This window comes from Halichoerus grypus, chromosome 2, assembly GCF_964656455.1.
Source record: "Halichoerus grypus chromosome 2, mHalGry1.hap1.1, whole genome shotgun sequence".
In the NCBI taxonomy this organism is placed as follows: domain Eukaryota; kingdom Metazoa; phylum Chordata; class Mammalia; order Carnivora; family Phocidae; genus Halichoerus; species Halichoerus grypus.
This window is the reverse complement of record NC_135713.1, coordinates 162,639,201-162,654,880: the sequence shown is the minus strand read 5'-3', so window position 1 is coordinate 162,654,880 and position 15,680 is coordinate 162,639,201. Positions and strand designations below refer to the sequence as shown.

The window sequence follows — 15,680 nt, the reverse complement described above, 5'->3', positions numbered from 1 at the left end:
TAATGAAAGCGGTTCTTTCATAAGCACCAAAACAAAGAAAGAAAGGAAGGAAGGACAGAACAAACAAAATGAAACCCAAGTCATGGTATCTCATTTAACGGAGGTATTCGTGTGCACAAGCCAATAAGCATAAAACACCAGACATAGCAGCCTATTTTCATCATCAGACAAATAATAAAATCAAGTCATCTGATAAAATAACTTAAAAGATTTTCATGCAGCTTTTGATATTAATAGTAGAAAAATTAGATTCCTACAGAAAATTTTCTTTCAATTTTTCCTATGTCATATTTGGCCTTTTTTGTTAGAACAGCTTTTATTAAATCATTTGACCTCTTTTGTATGGGCAATTTAAAATTAATCGTGACTTGACTTACTTTCCTATATGTTGGCAGAGGGTGAGGGCAAGGAAGAGAGGATGATAAAGTTTGGAACCTTAAAAGACTGTATTAAGAATAAGAATATGATTTCGGGAGCCAAACATGTGTCTACCCAAGAGCTGAGCAGGCAACTACCGGAATGTCGGTGTTTATAGGACGTCAAGCCAACGTCATCCCCAATCAGGGCTCTCTTCTTGATCACATCCCGCTGAATGCGACGGGAATGATATCTTCGCTTCCTGCAACATTCCAAAATAAGCACATAGTCAAAAACCAACAGAAAGGACCTTGAAATCTACTAATTAAATTCAACTATACACTGATGAAATGTTAGGTGCTGAAACAGAGACATTTTACGTGAAACTCAAACTCAGCCTTTCATACCATTTACCCTAGAGTTAAGAATCTTGAACTCTTTCTTCTTGTCTTCCTTCGAGTCCACACATGGTGTTGACATTCCACTGCAGAATACCAACTGAGGGATTAAGAAAAGCTTACGTAGTATTTAAACTATTGTATTTTAAAGTTCTGGACTCACCAAGAATTACTAAGAATTCCTTTCATGCCTCCGTAATTTGGATTCCCATATTTCATGTAATACTGACTTCTTCTGGCTGCTCCAAGTTCCTTTTTGTCATCTAAAAATTAATTACGACAGTTACCTAGGATTTCCCACTGGTATGAAGACAATGTTGAATGGTTTAAAAAAATGTTTTCCATAGCTGGGATCAGATCAGCACAATCTGCCAACAAAAGGGAAAGATACGCTACAAATATTCACTCTCAGTGCCTACAAAAGCAAAGCAGTGCAATATAGAGGGGGTGGAGCAAAATACAGAGATCAATGAGGTTAAGCTCCCGTTAAGGAGCTGACTGACCTCATAGAGAAAATACTATAACAACAACAATAATACAACATACAAGGTTCTAAGAAGCTTAAGAGAGCTTCAGTCATTATAGCTGTTCAGGAATAAAAAAGGCTTTCCAGAAGAGGTAGCATTTTCCCTGCCCCCCTGAAAGATGACATTTGTTTCTGAATGACAACACTCCAATAACAAAGAAGTATTAAAGAAACAGATTATATATATTCCATATATCTGGTAAAACATTTTTTCCATTCATGACGTTCCTCAAAACGGCTTACAGAAAACAGCATAGCACCATTTATCTAGAATGCACTCAAATAAGCCACTCAAATGAACATAGATAGAGAAGATCACTTTTGTCAAGTTAAAGTGCCAGTTAATAGAAAGAAATGATCATACACATTTTCGTTGAGGCACCCACTGACAACAACAGATGAATACCAATGCACATGTATCCAGTACTATAAGTAAACAGTGGCACAAGCCAGTATGTGCACCCTTTAAAAAACATGCCCACCAGTTCCTTGGAGAATGGCTGATTCCAGATCTGGGACAGGGAAAGTACAAGTTGAGTCTGGAAAAACAAGATGTTTTACTGTGCCATAAAGAAAGAAAGTGCTCAAAGAATCATGAAGGCATGTCAAAATAATAGAGCTTGAAGGGGCTCCACTGGCCAAATCCAAGAAGATTTGTAAATCAAAACAATGATATGAATGAATAACCCACTGAATAAAATAAGACTCATGAATCTAAACTGATATAATTAAGTAAGTAAATAAATAAATGGGTAGAAAGAGAAAGTTCTTCCTTATAACAGAATGCCAACTAATAAAGAAATGTAGTTAAAAAGTCATCAATGGATGTTGAGTGGAAGTATGATGAGCAAAAGTCTATTTACATAATCTCAAAGTACCTCCCACAAATTTTTATATTACAAATGGAAATACAGGAGAAACCTGGCAATCATTACCTTAACCAAGTGAGAAAAGTTAACATCTCCAGACATGGGACAAGTAAATATCACGTGTCTCCCGACATGATGCACTGCAAATGATACAACAGCATTTCTGTGGTACTCTTGTCTAACACACACAACCCGATTTAATCAGGAGGAGATATTAGACAAACCAAAACTGAGGGGCAGTCTATAAAATAATGAGCCTAGACTCCTTAAACATGTCTCAGTCAAGAAAAATAGACCAGAGGTGTATTCCATATTCAAAATTCATACATATTTTAATGCACACCAGAATCATTGTGCATAGAGAGCCTTACAAATTTAAGAGGCTTTTAACTCCTTAGAGAATTAGAGCTGAATGGCACTATTAGATGTCCAGGAAGAAATTGCTGTGATGAATAAAAAAGTATAATTTAAAAATGTATTAATAGTTCAGATGATAAATTGGCTGAAACACACAGAAGCAAACTAGCTTTCACAGAAAATAACTTCCTTTAGCCAGAAATCACAAAAGTATACAAATAGCTAACATTCACCTTCAAAATCTGAAATTCAACTCAGGCAGCAAGCCATCATTTCACAAGCATAGAACATTATAGCTTGAAGGGACTTTGAGATTACTTGACCTAACTTCCTATTCAAAAGAGAAGGATGTCACTCAAAAAAAAATGGCTTAGATTACAACTAAAAATTAATGCCAAATATCACAGTTACCTTTTGTAGCAAATCTCATGAATAACCTATTTCCTTTAGCAAGTTTGTTAGCTGGACGAAGATCATTTCTTAGCAGAGACTCTTCTTCTACTTGAGACAACGTGTCCAACTTAAGAAAAAAAGAGCATTTTCAATATAAACATTAAAGCTTCTTTCATATTTATTCAGTAGCAAAGTCCCCATTGAGAAAGCATTCTTTAACAATTGTTGAACCATGACAGCACATGTTCTTCTGAAACATTTCTAAGTCAGACATCTTCCCTGAACACCTTGTCTAAAGGAATAGTCTCCATCATTCTCTATCCGCTTACCCTTCTTTACTTTTCTCCATAGCACTCCTCACTTTCTGACATTATATTATGTATCTGTGTATCTGTGTATTGTCTGTCTTCTCCACTAGAATGTATGTTCCAAGAGGGGAAGGACTTTGGTTTGATGCTATATCCACAGGACCTAGAATTTGGTATAGAGTAGGTACTCAACAAATAGTTTTTAAATGAATACACTTTAATATTTCCAACAACAGGGGCGCCTGGGTGGCTCAGTCGTTAAGCGTCTGCCTTCGGCTCAGGTCATGATTCCAGGTCCTGGGATCGAGCCCCGCATCGGGCTCCCTGCTTGGCAGGAAGCCTGCTTCTCCCTCTCCCACTCCCCCTGCTTGTGTTCCCTCTCTTGCTGTGTCTCTCTCTGTCAAATAAATAAATAAAATCTTTAAAAAAAAAAAAAAAAAAAAAAAAAAAAAAATATTTCCAACAACAGCACATGCCCCATTAGGAAATATTCTGCACTTGTTTTTTCTTAATTTTATTGATTAGATAACACTTCAAAGTACTTCTCAATAAAACCATTTTCTTTTACACAGAAGTATGAGTACTATTCTAAGATTTCAAGAAAAATCACTCATTACAGCCATATGAACTTAAAGGCCAGGAGCCTGGTGTACCCTCAAAAGGTTTAACAGTGAAAGCCAGAGGAAGAACACAATTTACTAAGTCCTTAAGCCTTAAATAAGACAATAAGCAGTTTTTACACTAAAACCTTATATATATCTTTGCCCTTTTACTAACCTCTATATCACTTGAGTTCTCATCTTCAACTTCTCCTTCTTCAGCTTCATCATCATCTGAACTGTCTTCCTGCTTGTCTAAAATACAATATAAGGGACAAGATGAACCTTAACATAACTCCATCTCATGTAATTTAAAAGTCCAATATTTTCTATTTACTGATGATCCAAAGCATCACAGCTTATTTTAGAAATAACTGACAATGAGACGCTATATAATACTCTGCAGAAAAACCTAAACCAACGGTGTAAAGAATAGGACTTTCAGCCCTAAAGTCCCTCCTTTGTGTTGTTACCTTTTTTACTTTTCTCAGATGACCTGTCCTCATTGGCATCCCTGCTTCTTATCTTGTCCAGGGCTGGCAGAGAGCTCATATTGATAAGGGCTCGTGTGGCTGTCATTTCATCCAGCCAAACCACATTACCTAAAACAAAATGTAAAATAAAACATTACATCACATCCAAATGGTTTAAGTTTTTAAAAAACAGAGACTGCAACATATTCATTGCTTTGGCCTCATATAGCTACAGGTCAGTATCAGTAAATGTATGAACTAATGAAAGTAGTACAGAAAGTGGTAGTAAAACCTCTTTGATAAAATTAGCCTAGAGCTGCATTCCCAAACTGGGTTCCACAAAATAACTGTAAAGTATTCCATGAGAAAGGGTTCTGCATATTAAAACTGCCTGGCTCAGTGAGTATTATATAGTGTTAGCAGTTCTTGTGGTGATGATGATGATGATGACAAGAAGACAACCATCAAATAAATTTAGATTATCCTTTATACTACTGCCCTCTACAGAGAAGCTATCTGTTGTACCTTGTCATTCAGACACACTAATGATTGTTTCCCACTGTGAAGTGTGGATGACGATGGTATCCATGGAGTATATACAATGGAGGCATGACAGCCACTTGGCTTTGTAGCAACTAATTTAATCTGCTTATTTAAGCAAGAGAATTTAACAGGAAAAAGGTGTTGAGAAGTCTTATAGAAAAGAAATCTATTTAATTTTGTTTAAAAGAGCATTTCTCAACTAAAGTTACCTTTCCATTCTCAGTTTGGAAAATGAACATCTATAGATTCTCACTTCTGTTACGAACATGTGACATGGCCTTGGGCAAACAATCTTCCTTCTGTTTCTCAGTTCTGATGTACAACATGAGTTAGGAAAACTGGGTAAATCTAAAGGGTCCCTCCGACTCTAATATCCCTTAGCTACAGTTTTAGTGACTTAGATCAGGAGTTAGCAAATTACAACCTGCAGGCCAAATCCAGCCCACCACCTATTCATTTATTTATTTATATTTATACCAGCTTTATGTACATATAATTAATTAAATAAGTAACAATAAACTACACATCCACCATGTTTTTTACTAAAAAAAAAAAAAAAAAATCCTGTGGAAAGCAGCCAGGCTTGTTCAGTAACATATTGTCTATGGCAGCTTTCATGCTACAATACCAGAGCTGAATAGATGTAACAAAACAAAGACTGCATGGCCTGCAAAGCCTAAAATATTTATTGTCTAGCCCTTTATAGAAAAAGGTTTGCCAACCCTTGATTTAGATAGTGTAAATTAAGCGAAAGGAAAAATGGAGAAAACTCTTCAACTCAGTCATGTTTCTTCTTTCAATGAAAACACTGAATCAACATCTTCTAAAGAAAGCAGCTGGAAAAACCAGGCAGCTATTCAGGGTACAACCTAGCAGGTCAGCAAGCTGGCAATAAGCAAAGCCAGACTAGAAGTGAGTTAAGACAAGAAGCCAGCAGAGTGATTACCACAGGTCCTACCAGACTTGGAATAGCGAGGCAAGTAAAAATTACAGCTAGTTCACAAGTTGGAAAGCTCATAGGTTAGGGCAAGCAGGTGAAGTTTCAAAGCAAGCAGAGGTGAGAGGTCTCATACAGTGTCAGAGGGTTCCAGTTTAATTCTAAATCAAATACTAAGGCAGAGCCAGCCCTGTGCAGAGCTATATGGGAAGGTGCGATGCCCAAGTCTACACAGTTGGATCCACCCCTCTGTTGGGAAATTGTGGGAGTTAAAGAGGCCTCAATCATGTACACAAGACTCAGATGCCAGCAACCAACCTCCTAGATTCCTGGTCATCACATCTGAGCTGACTTGGAATACTCAGGGAATATGATCTGGCAGATTGGCTAAGGCATTCTGGTTCTCATCAATGGGCAATCTTTCTCCCCTAGGCTAAAGGCAGAGGTTAGGGCACAGACGAGTAGTCTCAACCACAAATATTCACCATCTGAGATGGCAAAATTAAAATCATAAACAAAAGCATATTCAACAAAAAACTTGCGTGTACTTACAGGAGGTATCATCCAGCCATTCAATGTGAGCAGGAGGATATTCTTTAAAATAGGAAAAGATATCCTGGGTACTCATCTCATCTACTCCACAAATGTAGATTGTCTCCAGTCTCACTTTGGGGATTGCTAGAAAAACAAGACACAAAAGAGATGATAGAATTTTCCCCACCCGCTATTGCACATCCCACCAGTAGCCCTTTGTGACAATTCAGATAACATGTGTTTAGAAAAGAAATATGCTAGAAAAGATGACAATTACTTCAAAAGAAATGAGATAGAACAGTAAGGTAAACTATTTTAATTTTTATCACAGAGCAACAGCATTAAACAAATGATCTAATTCAGAACAGGCATATTAGGCTGAGAAAGATTAAACAAATGGTGTTGGTAAAACACATGATATCTCTCCCCAAATTAACCTGTAGTAATTAAAGCAATAACAAATTCAACAGGATTACTCCTTGAACTTGACAAGCTGATTCTATAATTTTAGAATGTGTATCAAATAGAGATGTGTAATAGCCATGACAATTCTGAAGAGATGCTGCTCCTGAATATAAAGCAAAGTATGAAACTAAAGAAATCCTACAAAGCAATAATAAAATGATAGCCCAAAATAAAAATGAACATGAGCACACATTTCACACAAAAGGAAATAAAAAAGGCCAATAAACGTCTGAAAAAACAGTTGATCTCACTAGTAATCAAGAAAATGCACATTAAAACAAAACACAAGGGCGCCTGGGTGGCTCAGTCGTTGGGCGTCTGCCTTTGGCTCAGGTCATGATCCCAGGGTCCTGGGATCGAGTCCCGCATCGGGCTCCCTGCTCTGTGGGGAGCCTGCTTCTCCCTCTCCTCCCCACTTGTGCTCTCTGTCTCACTATCTCTGTCTCTCTCTCTCAAATAAATAAAAAAATCTAAAAAACAACAACAACAAAAAAAAACCACAAGCTAATTTCATTGCCCATCTGTTGTTTAGGATAGCCACCTTCATTAATTAGCTGGATCTTCTGGATAATTTGCTGCAGCTTCTACATGCTTGGTACTTTACCTTGTGCTTTTTATGTTATAGAGATGGATGGCTTCTTAAACCTTCTTAAACCTCATGACCCAACCTCTGCTAGCTTCAAACTTTTCTTCTGTAGCTTCCTCACCTCTCCCACTCTTCACAGAATAGAAGAGAGTCGGGGCCTTCCTCTGCATTAGGCTTTGGCTTAAGGGAATGGGCTGGTTTGATCTTCTATGCAGACCCAAAGCTTTCTCCATATCAGCAAAAAGGCTATTTCAATTCTTATCATTCGTGTGTTCACTAGAGTAGCACTTTTAATTTCTTTGAGAACTTTTCCTTTGCATTCACAACTTGGCTGTTTGCCACAAGAAGCCTAGCTTTTGGCCTATCTTGGCTTTTGATGTATCTTCCTCACTAAGCTTAATCACCTCTAGCTTTTGATTTAAAGTGAGAGACGTGGACCCTCTTTTCACTTGAACACTTAAAGAGGCTGTTGTAGGATTATTAATTGGCCTAATTTCAATATTGTTGTGTCTCAGGGAATGGGGACCCAAGGAGAGGGAGAGAAACAGGAGACCGGCCAGTTGGTAGAGCAATCAGAATACGCACAACATTTATCGATTAAGTTCTCCATCTTGTAAGGGAGTGGTTTGTGGCATCCCAAAACAATTACAATAGTAACATCAAAGATACTGATCACAGATCACCATAACAAATACAATAATAATGAAAAAGGTTTGAAATATTGAATTACCAAAATGTGACAGAGATTCAGCGTGAGCAAATGCCGTTGGAAAAATGGCACCAACAGACCTGCTCAACACAGGGTTTCCACAAACCTTCAATTGGTTTAAAAAAAAAAAAAAAGGCAGTATCTGCAAAGTGCAATAAAATGAGGTGTTTCTGTACAATCTGATGATATTAAAAAAAATAAAATATAAACCTAAGGGTAAGTATCTGTGTACACAAATACCTAGAAAAAGGCCTGGTATAATTCACACTGATAACAGTTGTTACCTCTGGGGAGGAAGAAAGGTTGAAGGCTATAGTCAAAAAGGAAAGACCTGTAGTTTGAAAACTATAAAACACTAATGAAAGAAATTCAAGACGATGCAAAGAAATGGAAAGCCATTCCATGCTCATGGGTTGGAAGAACAAATATTGTTAAAATGTCTATATTACCCAAAGCAAACTACAGATTTAATGCAATCCCTATCAAAACACCAACAGCATTTTTCACAGAACTAGAACAAACAATCCTACAATTTATATGGAATCACAAAAGACCTTGAATATCCAAAGCAATCTTGAAAAAGAAAAACAAAACTGGAGATATCACAATTCCAGAGTTCAACTTATATTACAAAGCAGTCATAATTAAAACAGTATGGTACTGGCATAAAAACGGACACATAGATCAATGGAACAGAAAAGAAAAACCGGACATAAACTTAATAATTATATGCTCAGTTAATCTTCAACGAAGGAGGAATGAATATACAATGAAAAAAAAGACAGTCTCTTCAACAAATGACACTGGGAAAACTGGACAGCCACATGCGAAAGAATGGAACTGGACCACTTTCTTTGACCAAACACAAAAATAAACTCAAAATGGATTCAAGACCTAAATGTGAAACCCGAATCCATAAAAATCCTTGAAGAGAGTACAGGCAGTAATCTCTCGGACACCGACTGTAGCAACACTTTTTTAGATATATCTCATGAGGCAAGGAAAATAGAAGCAAAAATAAACTACTGGGAGGACATCAAAATAAAAAGTTTCTGCACAGCAAAGGAAACAATCAACAAAACTTAAAGGCAACCTACTGAATGGGAGAAGATATTTCCAAATGACATATCTGATAAAGGGTGAGTATCCAAAATATATAAAGAAATTAACACAACTCAACATCCAAAAACTGAATAATGCCATTTAAGAATGGGCAGAAGTGTTTGCTTTGGCTGCACACATACTAAAATTGGAATGATACAGAGAAGATTAGCATGGCCCCTAAGCAAGGATGACATGTAAATTTGTGGAGCCTTCCATATTTTTTTTTTTTTAAAGATTTTATTTATTTATTTGAGAGAGAGAATGAGATAGAGAGAGAGAGCATGAGAAGGGGCAGGGTCAGAGGGAGAAGCAGATTCCCTGCTGAGCAGGGAGCCCGATGTGGGACTCGATCCCGGGACTCCAGGATCATGACCTGAGCCGAAGGCAGTCGCTTAACCAACTGAGACACCCAGGCGCCCCAAGCCTTCCATATTTTTTAATGCAAAGCTAAATAAGTCAGAGAAAGACAAATACCATATGATTTCACTCATATGTGGAAGTTAAGAAACAAAACAAAGAAGTAAAGGGAAAAAATTACAGGGAGAGAGACAAATCAAGAAACAGACTCTTAATTACAGAGAACAAACTGATGGTTACAGAGGGGAGAGGGGAGGGTGGATGGGTTAAAGAGGTGATGGGGCCGGGGGAGCGGAGCAATATGGCGGAGATGTAGGAGACCTAGAATTCGTCTGTTCCCAGGAATTCAGCTGGATACAGATCAAACCATTCTGAACACCTACAAACTCAACAGGAGATCGAAGAAAAGAACAGCAACAACTCTCTGAACAGAAAAGCGATCACTTTCTGGAAGATAGGCCGTGCGGAGAAGTGAAACCGAGGCGATATTCGGGAAGATAGACGGTGGGGGAGGGGGTCTCCGTTGGCCACTTCTGGCAAGTGATAGAGCCACGGAGCACAAAATCGGAACTTTTTAGAAGTGGGCTCTGCTGAGGGACATCGCTCCAGTGGCGAAGCGGGGGGTGGAACCCTCTCTGGGACAGTGTGGTCTCGGGACCCTCGGGGTGACAGAAAGACCGTGGTGCCTGAGTGCGGCAGAGCTCCCAGGTATCAGAGCAAGGAAGCCGGCTGCAGAGACGGAGCCCAGGCGCGGGCTCTCAGCTCGGGGTTGCCATAAACCATGATCCGTGGCACAGTCGGGCCACTGCTCCTCCAGCAGGGACCCAACAAGCGGCAGATCTGGGGAGACTCCCCTTCTTCCCCCGGGAGGAGCGGTGCGGGAGCGCACCGCAGGGATCTGCTGGGTTTGGAGACTCCACACGGGGTAGGGTGCTGGAGATAGAAACGCTCAGTCACAGGCTGGGTGAGCACGGAGTGTGGCCGGAGACCGGGGAGACAGGAGTGATTGACTGCTTTTCTTTGGGGGCGCACTGAGGAGTGGAGCCCCGAGTTCTCGGCTCCTCCAGGGCAGAGATTAGGAGGCCACCATTTTCACTCTCGTCCTCCAAAGCTATATGGAAAGCCTGCAGGGAACAAAAGCTCCCGAGAGAGGGGAAGAGGGGGAGGGGGGAGAGGAAGAGAGGAGAGGAACCATGACAGACGATGGACTCTGAAAAACAAACTGAGGGTTCTAGAGGGGAGGGGGGGTGGGAGGATGGGTTAGCCTGGTGATAGGTATTAAAGAGGGCACGTTCAGCATGGAGTACTGGGTGTTATACACAAACAATGAATCATGGAATACAACATCAAAAACTAATGATGTAATGTATGCTGATTAACATAACAATAAAATTTTTTTTTGAAAAAGCGCCTGAGAGCAAACCCGAGCAGATTCCTTAGGCCAGACCCGGCAAGGGCGGGGCAATTATGCCTCCGACAAAGACATTTGGGAACCACGGCAACAGGTCCCTCCCCCAGAAGATCAGCAAGAACAGCCAGCCAAGACCAAGTTTACCAATCAATGAGAACGGCAGAACTCCAGCACTAGGGGAATACTGCACATAGAATTCATGGCTTTTTTCCCATGATTCTTTAGTCTTTCAAAGTTAATTTTTTTTTTAACTGTCTTTTCTTTTCTTTCTTTTTTTTTTTGAATTTTTCATTTCCCTTTTTCAACCAACATCTTATCAATCCCTTTTTTTAAAAAATATTTTTTATTTTTCATTTTTGGAGCCATATTCTATCCCTTCATAATAGTTAACCTTATTTTTGGTATATATATATATAAGTTGTTCTCTCTTTAAAATTTTGAGATACACTTTCTTCGAACAGATCAAAATATACCCTAAATCTTTAGTGTATGGCTTTGTTCTAGTCTCCTGCCTGATCACATTCTCTCCCTTTTTTCTTTTTTTTTAAATCCTCTTCTTTCTTTTTTGAACCAACTTATCAATTCCTTTTATAAAATCTTTTATAATTTTCATCTTTTCAGTCATATTCCATCCCTTCATCGTATTAACCTTATTTTTGTACATATATAAGTTTTTCTTTCTTTAAAATTTTGGGAAGCACTTTCTTCTAACAGACCAAAATACGCCCAAAATCTACTGTGTGGCACTGATCTATGCACCAGCCTGAGCATATCTGACCATATTGTTTTTTTTGTTTTGTTTTTTGTTTGTTTTTATCTTTATTTTTCTTTTTTATTTCTTTCCCTTTCTTCTTCCCCGGTTTCAGGTCTTTTCTGATTTGTTTAGTGTGTATTTTCTGGGGACGTTGTTACCCTTTTAGCATTTTCTTCTCTCATTTATCTGTTCTCCTCTGGACAAAATGACAAGAAGGAAAAAATCACCTCAACAAAAAGAAGAAGAGACAGTACCAGCTGCCAGGGACCTACTCAATACGGACATTAGTACGATGTCGGAACTAGAGTTCAAAATGAAGATTTTAAAGATACTAGCTGGGCTTGAAAAAAACATGGAAGTTATTAGGAAAACCCTTTCTGGAGAAATAAAAGAACTAAAATCTAACCAAGTCGATATCAAAAAGTCTATTAATGAGGTGCAATCAAAAATGGAGGCTCTAACTGCTAGGATAAATGAGGCAGAAGAGAGAATCAGTGATTTAGAAGACCAAGTGATGGAAAATCAAGAAACTGAGAAAAAGAGAGATAAAAAACTACTGGATCACGAGGGCAGAATTCGAGAGATAAGCGATACCATAAGACGAAACAACATTAGAATAACTGGGATCCCAGAAGAAGAAAGAGAGAGGGGGGCAAAAGGTATACTGGAGCAAATTATAGCAGAGAACATCCCTAATTTGTGGAAGGGAACAGGCATCAAAATCCAGGAGGCAGAGAATCCCTCTCAAAATTAATAAAAATAGGTCAACACCCCGACATCTAATAGTAAAACTTACAAGTCTCAGAGACAAAGAGAAAATCCTGAAAGCAGCTCGGAAGAGATCTGTAACCTACAAGGGTAGAAACATTAGACTGGCAACAGACCTATACACAGAGACCTGGCAGGCCAGGAAGGACTGGCATGATATATTCAGAGCACTAAATGATAAAAATATGCAGCCAAGAATACTATATCCAGCTAGACTGTCATTGAAAACAGAAGGAGAGATAAAAACCTTCCAGGACAAACAAAAACTAAAGGAATTTGCAAATACGAAACCAGCCCTACAAGAAATCTTGAAAGGGGTCCTGTAAGCAAAGAGAGAGCCTAAAAGCAACAAGGACCAGAAAGGAACACAGACAATATACAGTAACAGTCACCTTACAGGCAATACAATGGCACTAAATTCCTATCTTTCAATAGTTACCCTGAATGTAAATGGGCTAAAGGCCCCAATCAAAAGACACAGGCTATCAGATTGGATAAAAAAACAAGACCCATCGATATGCTGTCTGCAAGAGACTCATTTTAGACCCAAAGACACCCCCAGATTGAAAGTGAGGGGGTGGAAAACCATTTACCATGCTAATGGACACCAAAAGAAAGCTGGGGTGGCAATCCTTATAGCACACAAATTAGATTTTAAACCAAAGACTGTAATAAGAGATGAGGAAGGACACTATATCCTACTTAAAGGGTCTATCCAACAAGAAGATCTAACAATTGTAAATATCTATGCCCCTAACATGGGAGCAGCTAATTATATAAAGCAATTAATAACAAGAGCAAAGAGACACATTGACAACAATACAATAATAGTGGGGGACTTTAACACCCCCCTCACTGAAATGGACAGATCATCTAAGCAAAAGATCAACAAGGAAATAAAGACTTTAAATGACACACTGGACCAAATGGACTTCACAGACATATTCAGAACATTCCATCCCAAAGCAACGGAATACACATTCTTCTCTAGTGCCCATGGAACAATCTCCAGAATAGATCACATCCTAGGTCATAAATCCGCTCTCAACCAGTACCAAAAGATTGGGATCATTCCCTGCCTATTTTCAGACCACAATGCTTTGAAACTAGAACTCAATCACAAGACAAAAGTCGGAAAGAACTCAAATACATGGAGGCTAAAGAGCATCCTACTAAAGAATGAATGGGTCAACCAGGAAATTAAAGAAGAATTTTAAAAATTCATGGAAACCAATGAAAATGAAAACACACCTATTCAAAATCTTTGGGATGCAGCAAAGGCAGTCCTAAGAGGAAAGTATATAGCAATACAAGCCTTTCTCAAGAAACAAGAAAGGTCTCAAGTACACAACCTAACCCTACACCTAAAGGAGCTGGAGAAAGAACAGCAAATAAAGCCTAAACCCAGCAGGAGAAGAGAAATCATAAAGATCAGAGCAGAAATCAATGAAATAGAAACCAAAAGAACAAGAGAATAGATCAACAAATCTAGGAGCTGGTTCTTTGAAAGAATTAACAAGATTGATAAGCCCCTGGCCAGACTTATCAAAAAGAAAAGAGAAATGACCCAAATCAACAAAATCATGAATGAAAGAGGAGAGATCACAACCAACACCAAAGAAATACAAACAATTATAAGAACATATTATGAGCAACTCTATGCCAGCAAACTAGATAATCTGGAAGAAACGGATGCATTCCTAGAGATGTATCAACTACCAAAACTGAACCAGGAAGAAATAGAAAACCTGAACAGACCTATAACCACTAAGGAAATTGAAGCAGTCACCAAAAATCTCCCAACAAACAAAAGCCCAGGGCCAGATGGCTTCCAGGGGAATTCTACCAAACATTTCAAGAAGAATTAATACCTATTCTTCTGAAACTGTTCCAAAAAATAGAAATGGAAGGAAAACTTCCAAACTCGTTTTATGAGGCCACCATTACCTTGATCCCAAAACCAGACAAAGACCCCATCAAAAAGGAGAATTACAGACCAATATCCCTGATGAACATGGATGCAAAAATTCTCACCAAAATACTAGCCAATAGGATCCAACAGTACATTAAAAGGATGATTCACCACGAGCAAGAGGGACTTATCCCTGGGCTGCAAGGTTGGTTCAACATCTGCAAATCAATCAATGTGATACAATACATTAATCAAAGAAAGAACAAGAACCATATGATCCTCTCAATAGATGCAGAAAAAGCATTTGACAAACTACAGCATCCTTTCTTGATCAAAACTCTTCAGAGTATAGGGATAGAGAGTACATACCTCAAAATCATAAAAGCCATCTATGAAAAACCCACAGCGAATATCATTCCCAATGGGGAAAAACTGAGAGCTTTCCCGCTAAGGTCAGGAATATGGCAGGGATGTCCCCTATCACCACTGCTATTCAACATAGTACTATAAGTCCTAGCCACAGCAATCAGACAACAAAAAGAAATAAAAGGCATCTGAATTGGCAAAGAAGTCGTCAAACTCTCACTCTTTGCAGATGATAGGATACTTTCTGTGGAAAACCCAAAAGACTCCACCCCAAAACTGCTAGAACTCATACAGGAATTCAGTAAAGTGGCAGGATAGAAAATCAATGCACAGAAATCAGTGGCATTCCTATACACCAACAACAAGACAGAAGAAAGAGAAATTAAGGAGTCGATCCCATTTACAATTGCACCCAAAACCATAAGATACCTAGACATAAATCTAACCAAAGAAGCAAAGGATCTGTACTCAGAAAACTATAAAATACTCATGAAAGAAATTGAGGAAGACACAAAGAAATGGAAAAACGTTCCACGCTCATGGATTGGAAGAACAAATACTGTGAAGATGTCAATGCTACCTAGAGCAATCTACACATTCAATGCAATCCCCATCAAAATACCATCCACTTTTTTCAAGGAAATGGAACAAATCATCCTAAAATTTGTATGGAACCAGAAAAGACCCCGAATAGCCAGAGGAATGTTGAAAAAGAAAAGCAAAGCTGGCGGCACCACAATTCCGGACTTCCAGCTCTATTACAAAGCTGTCATCATCAAGACAGTATGGTACTGGCACAAAAACAGGCACATAGATCAATGGAACAGAATAGAGAGCCCAGAAATGGACCCTCAACTCTATGGTCAACTGATCTTTGACAAAGCAGGAAAGAATGTCCAATGGAAAAAAGACAGTCTCTTCAACAAATGGTGTTGGGAAAATTGGACAGCCACA

The 15,680-nt window shown here is 38.7% G+C and overlaps 1 protein-coding gene and 1 non-coding gene across 4 annotated transcripts in view; one reads left to right on the top strand and one right to left on the bottom strand.

The window, feature by feature from the left end:
• The window catches only part of NCBP3 (nuclear cap binding subunit 3), a 45,100-nt gene that overhangs the window by 15,243 nt on the left and 14,177 nt on the right, over window positions 1-15,680 (bottom strand). For all 3 annotated transcript variants that reach the window (XM_078068030.1, XM_078068031.1, XM_078068032.1), the window contains exons 4-9: window positions 6,313-6,438; window positions 4,281-4,409; window positions 3,986-4,062; window positions 2,919-3,027; window positions 919-1,018; window positions 516-619 (exon numbers count right to left, since the gene is read on the bottom strand). In XM_078068030.1, the coding sequence (XP_077924156.1) occupies window positions 516-619; window positions 919-1,018; window positions 2,919-3,027; window positions 3,986-4,062; window positions 4,281-4,409; window positions 6,313-6,438 (645 nt within the window). The remainder of the gene's footprint in view (window positions 1-515; window positions 620-918; window positions 1,019-2,918; window positions 3,028-3,985; window positions 4,063-4,280; window positions 4,410-6,312; window positions 6,439-15,680) is intronic.
• Window positions 9,274-9,380, top strand: LOC118544236 (U6 spliceosomal RNA). Its single transcript, XR_004921473.1, has one exon. It is a non-coding gene; the product is annotated as a U6 spliceosomal RNA (small nuclear RNA).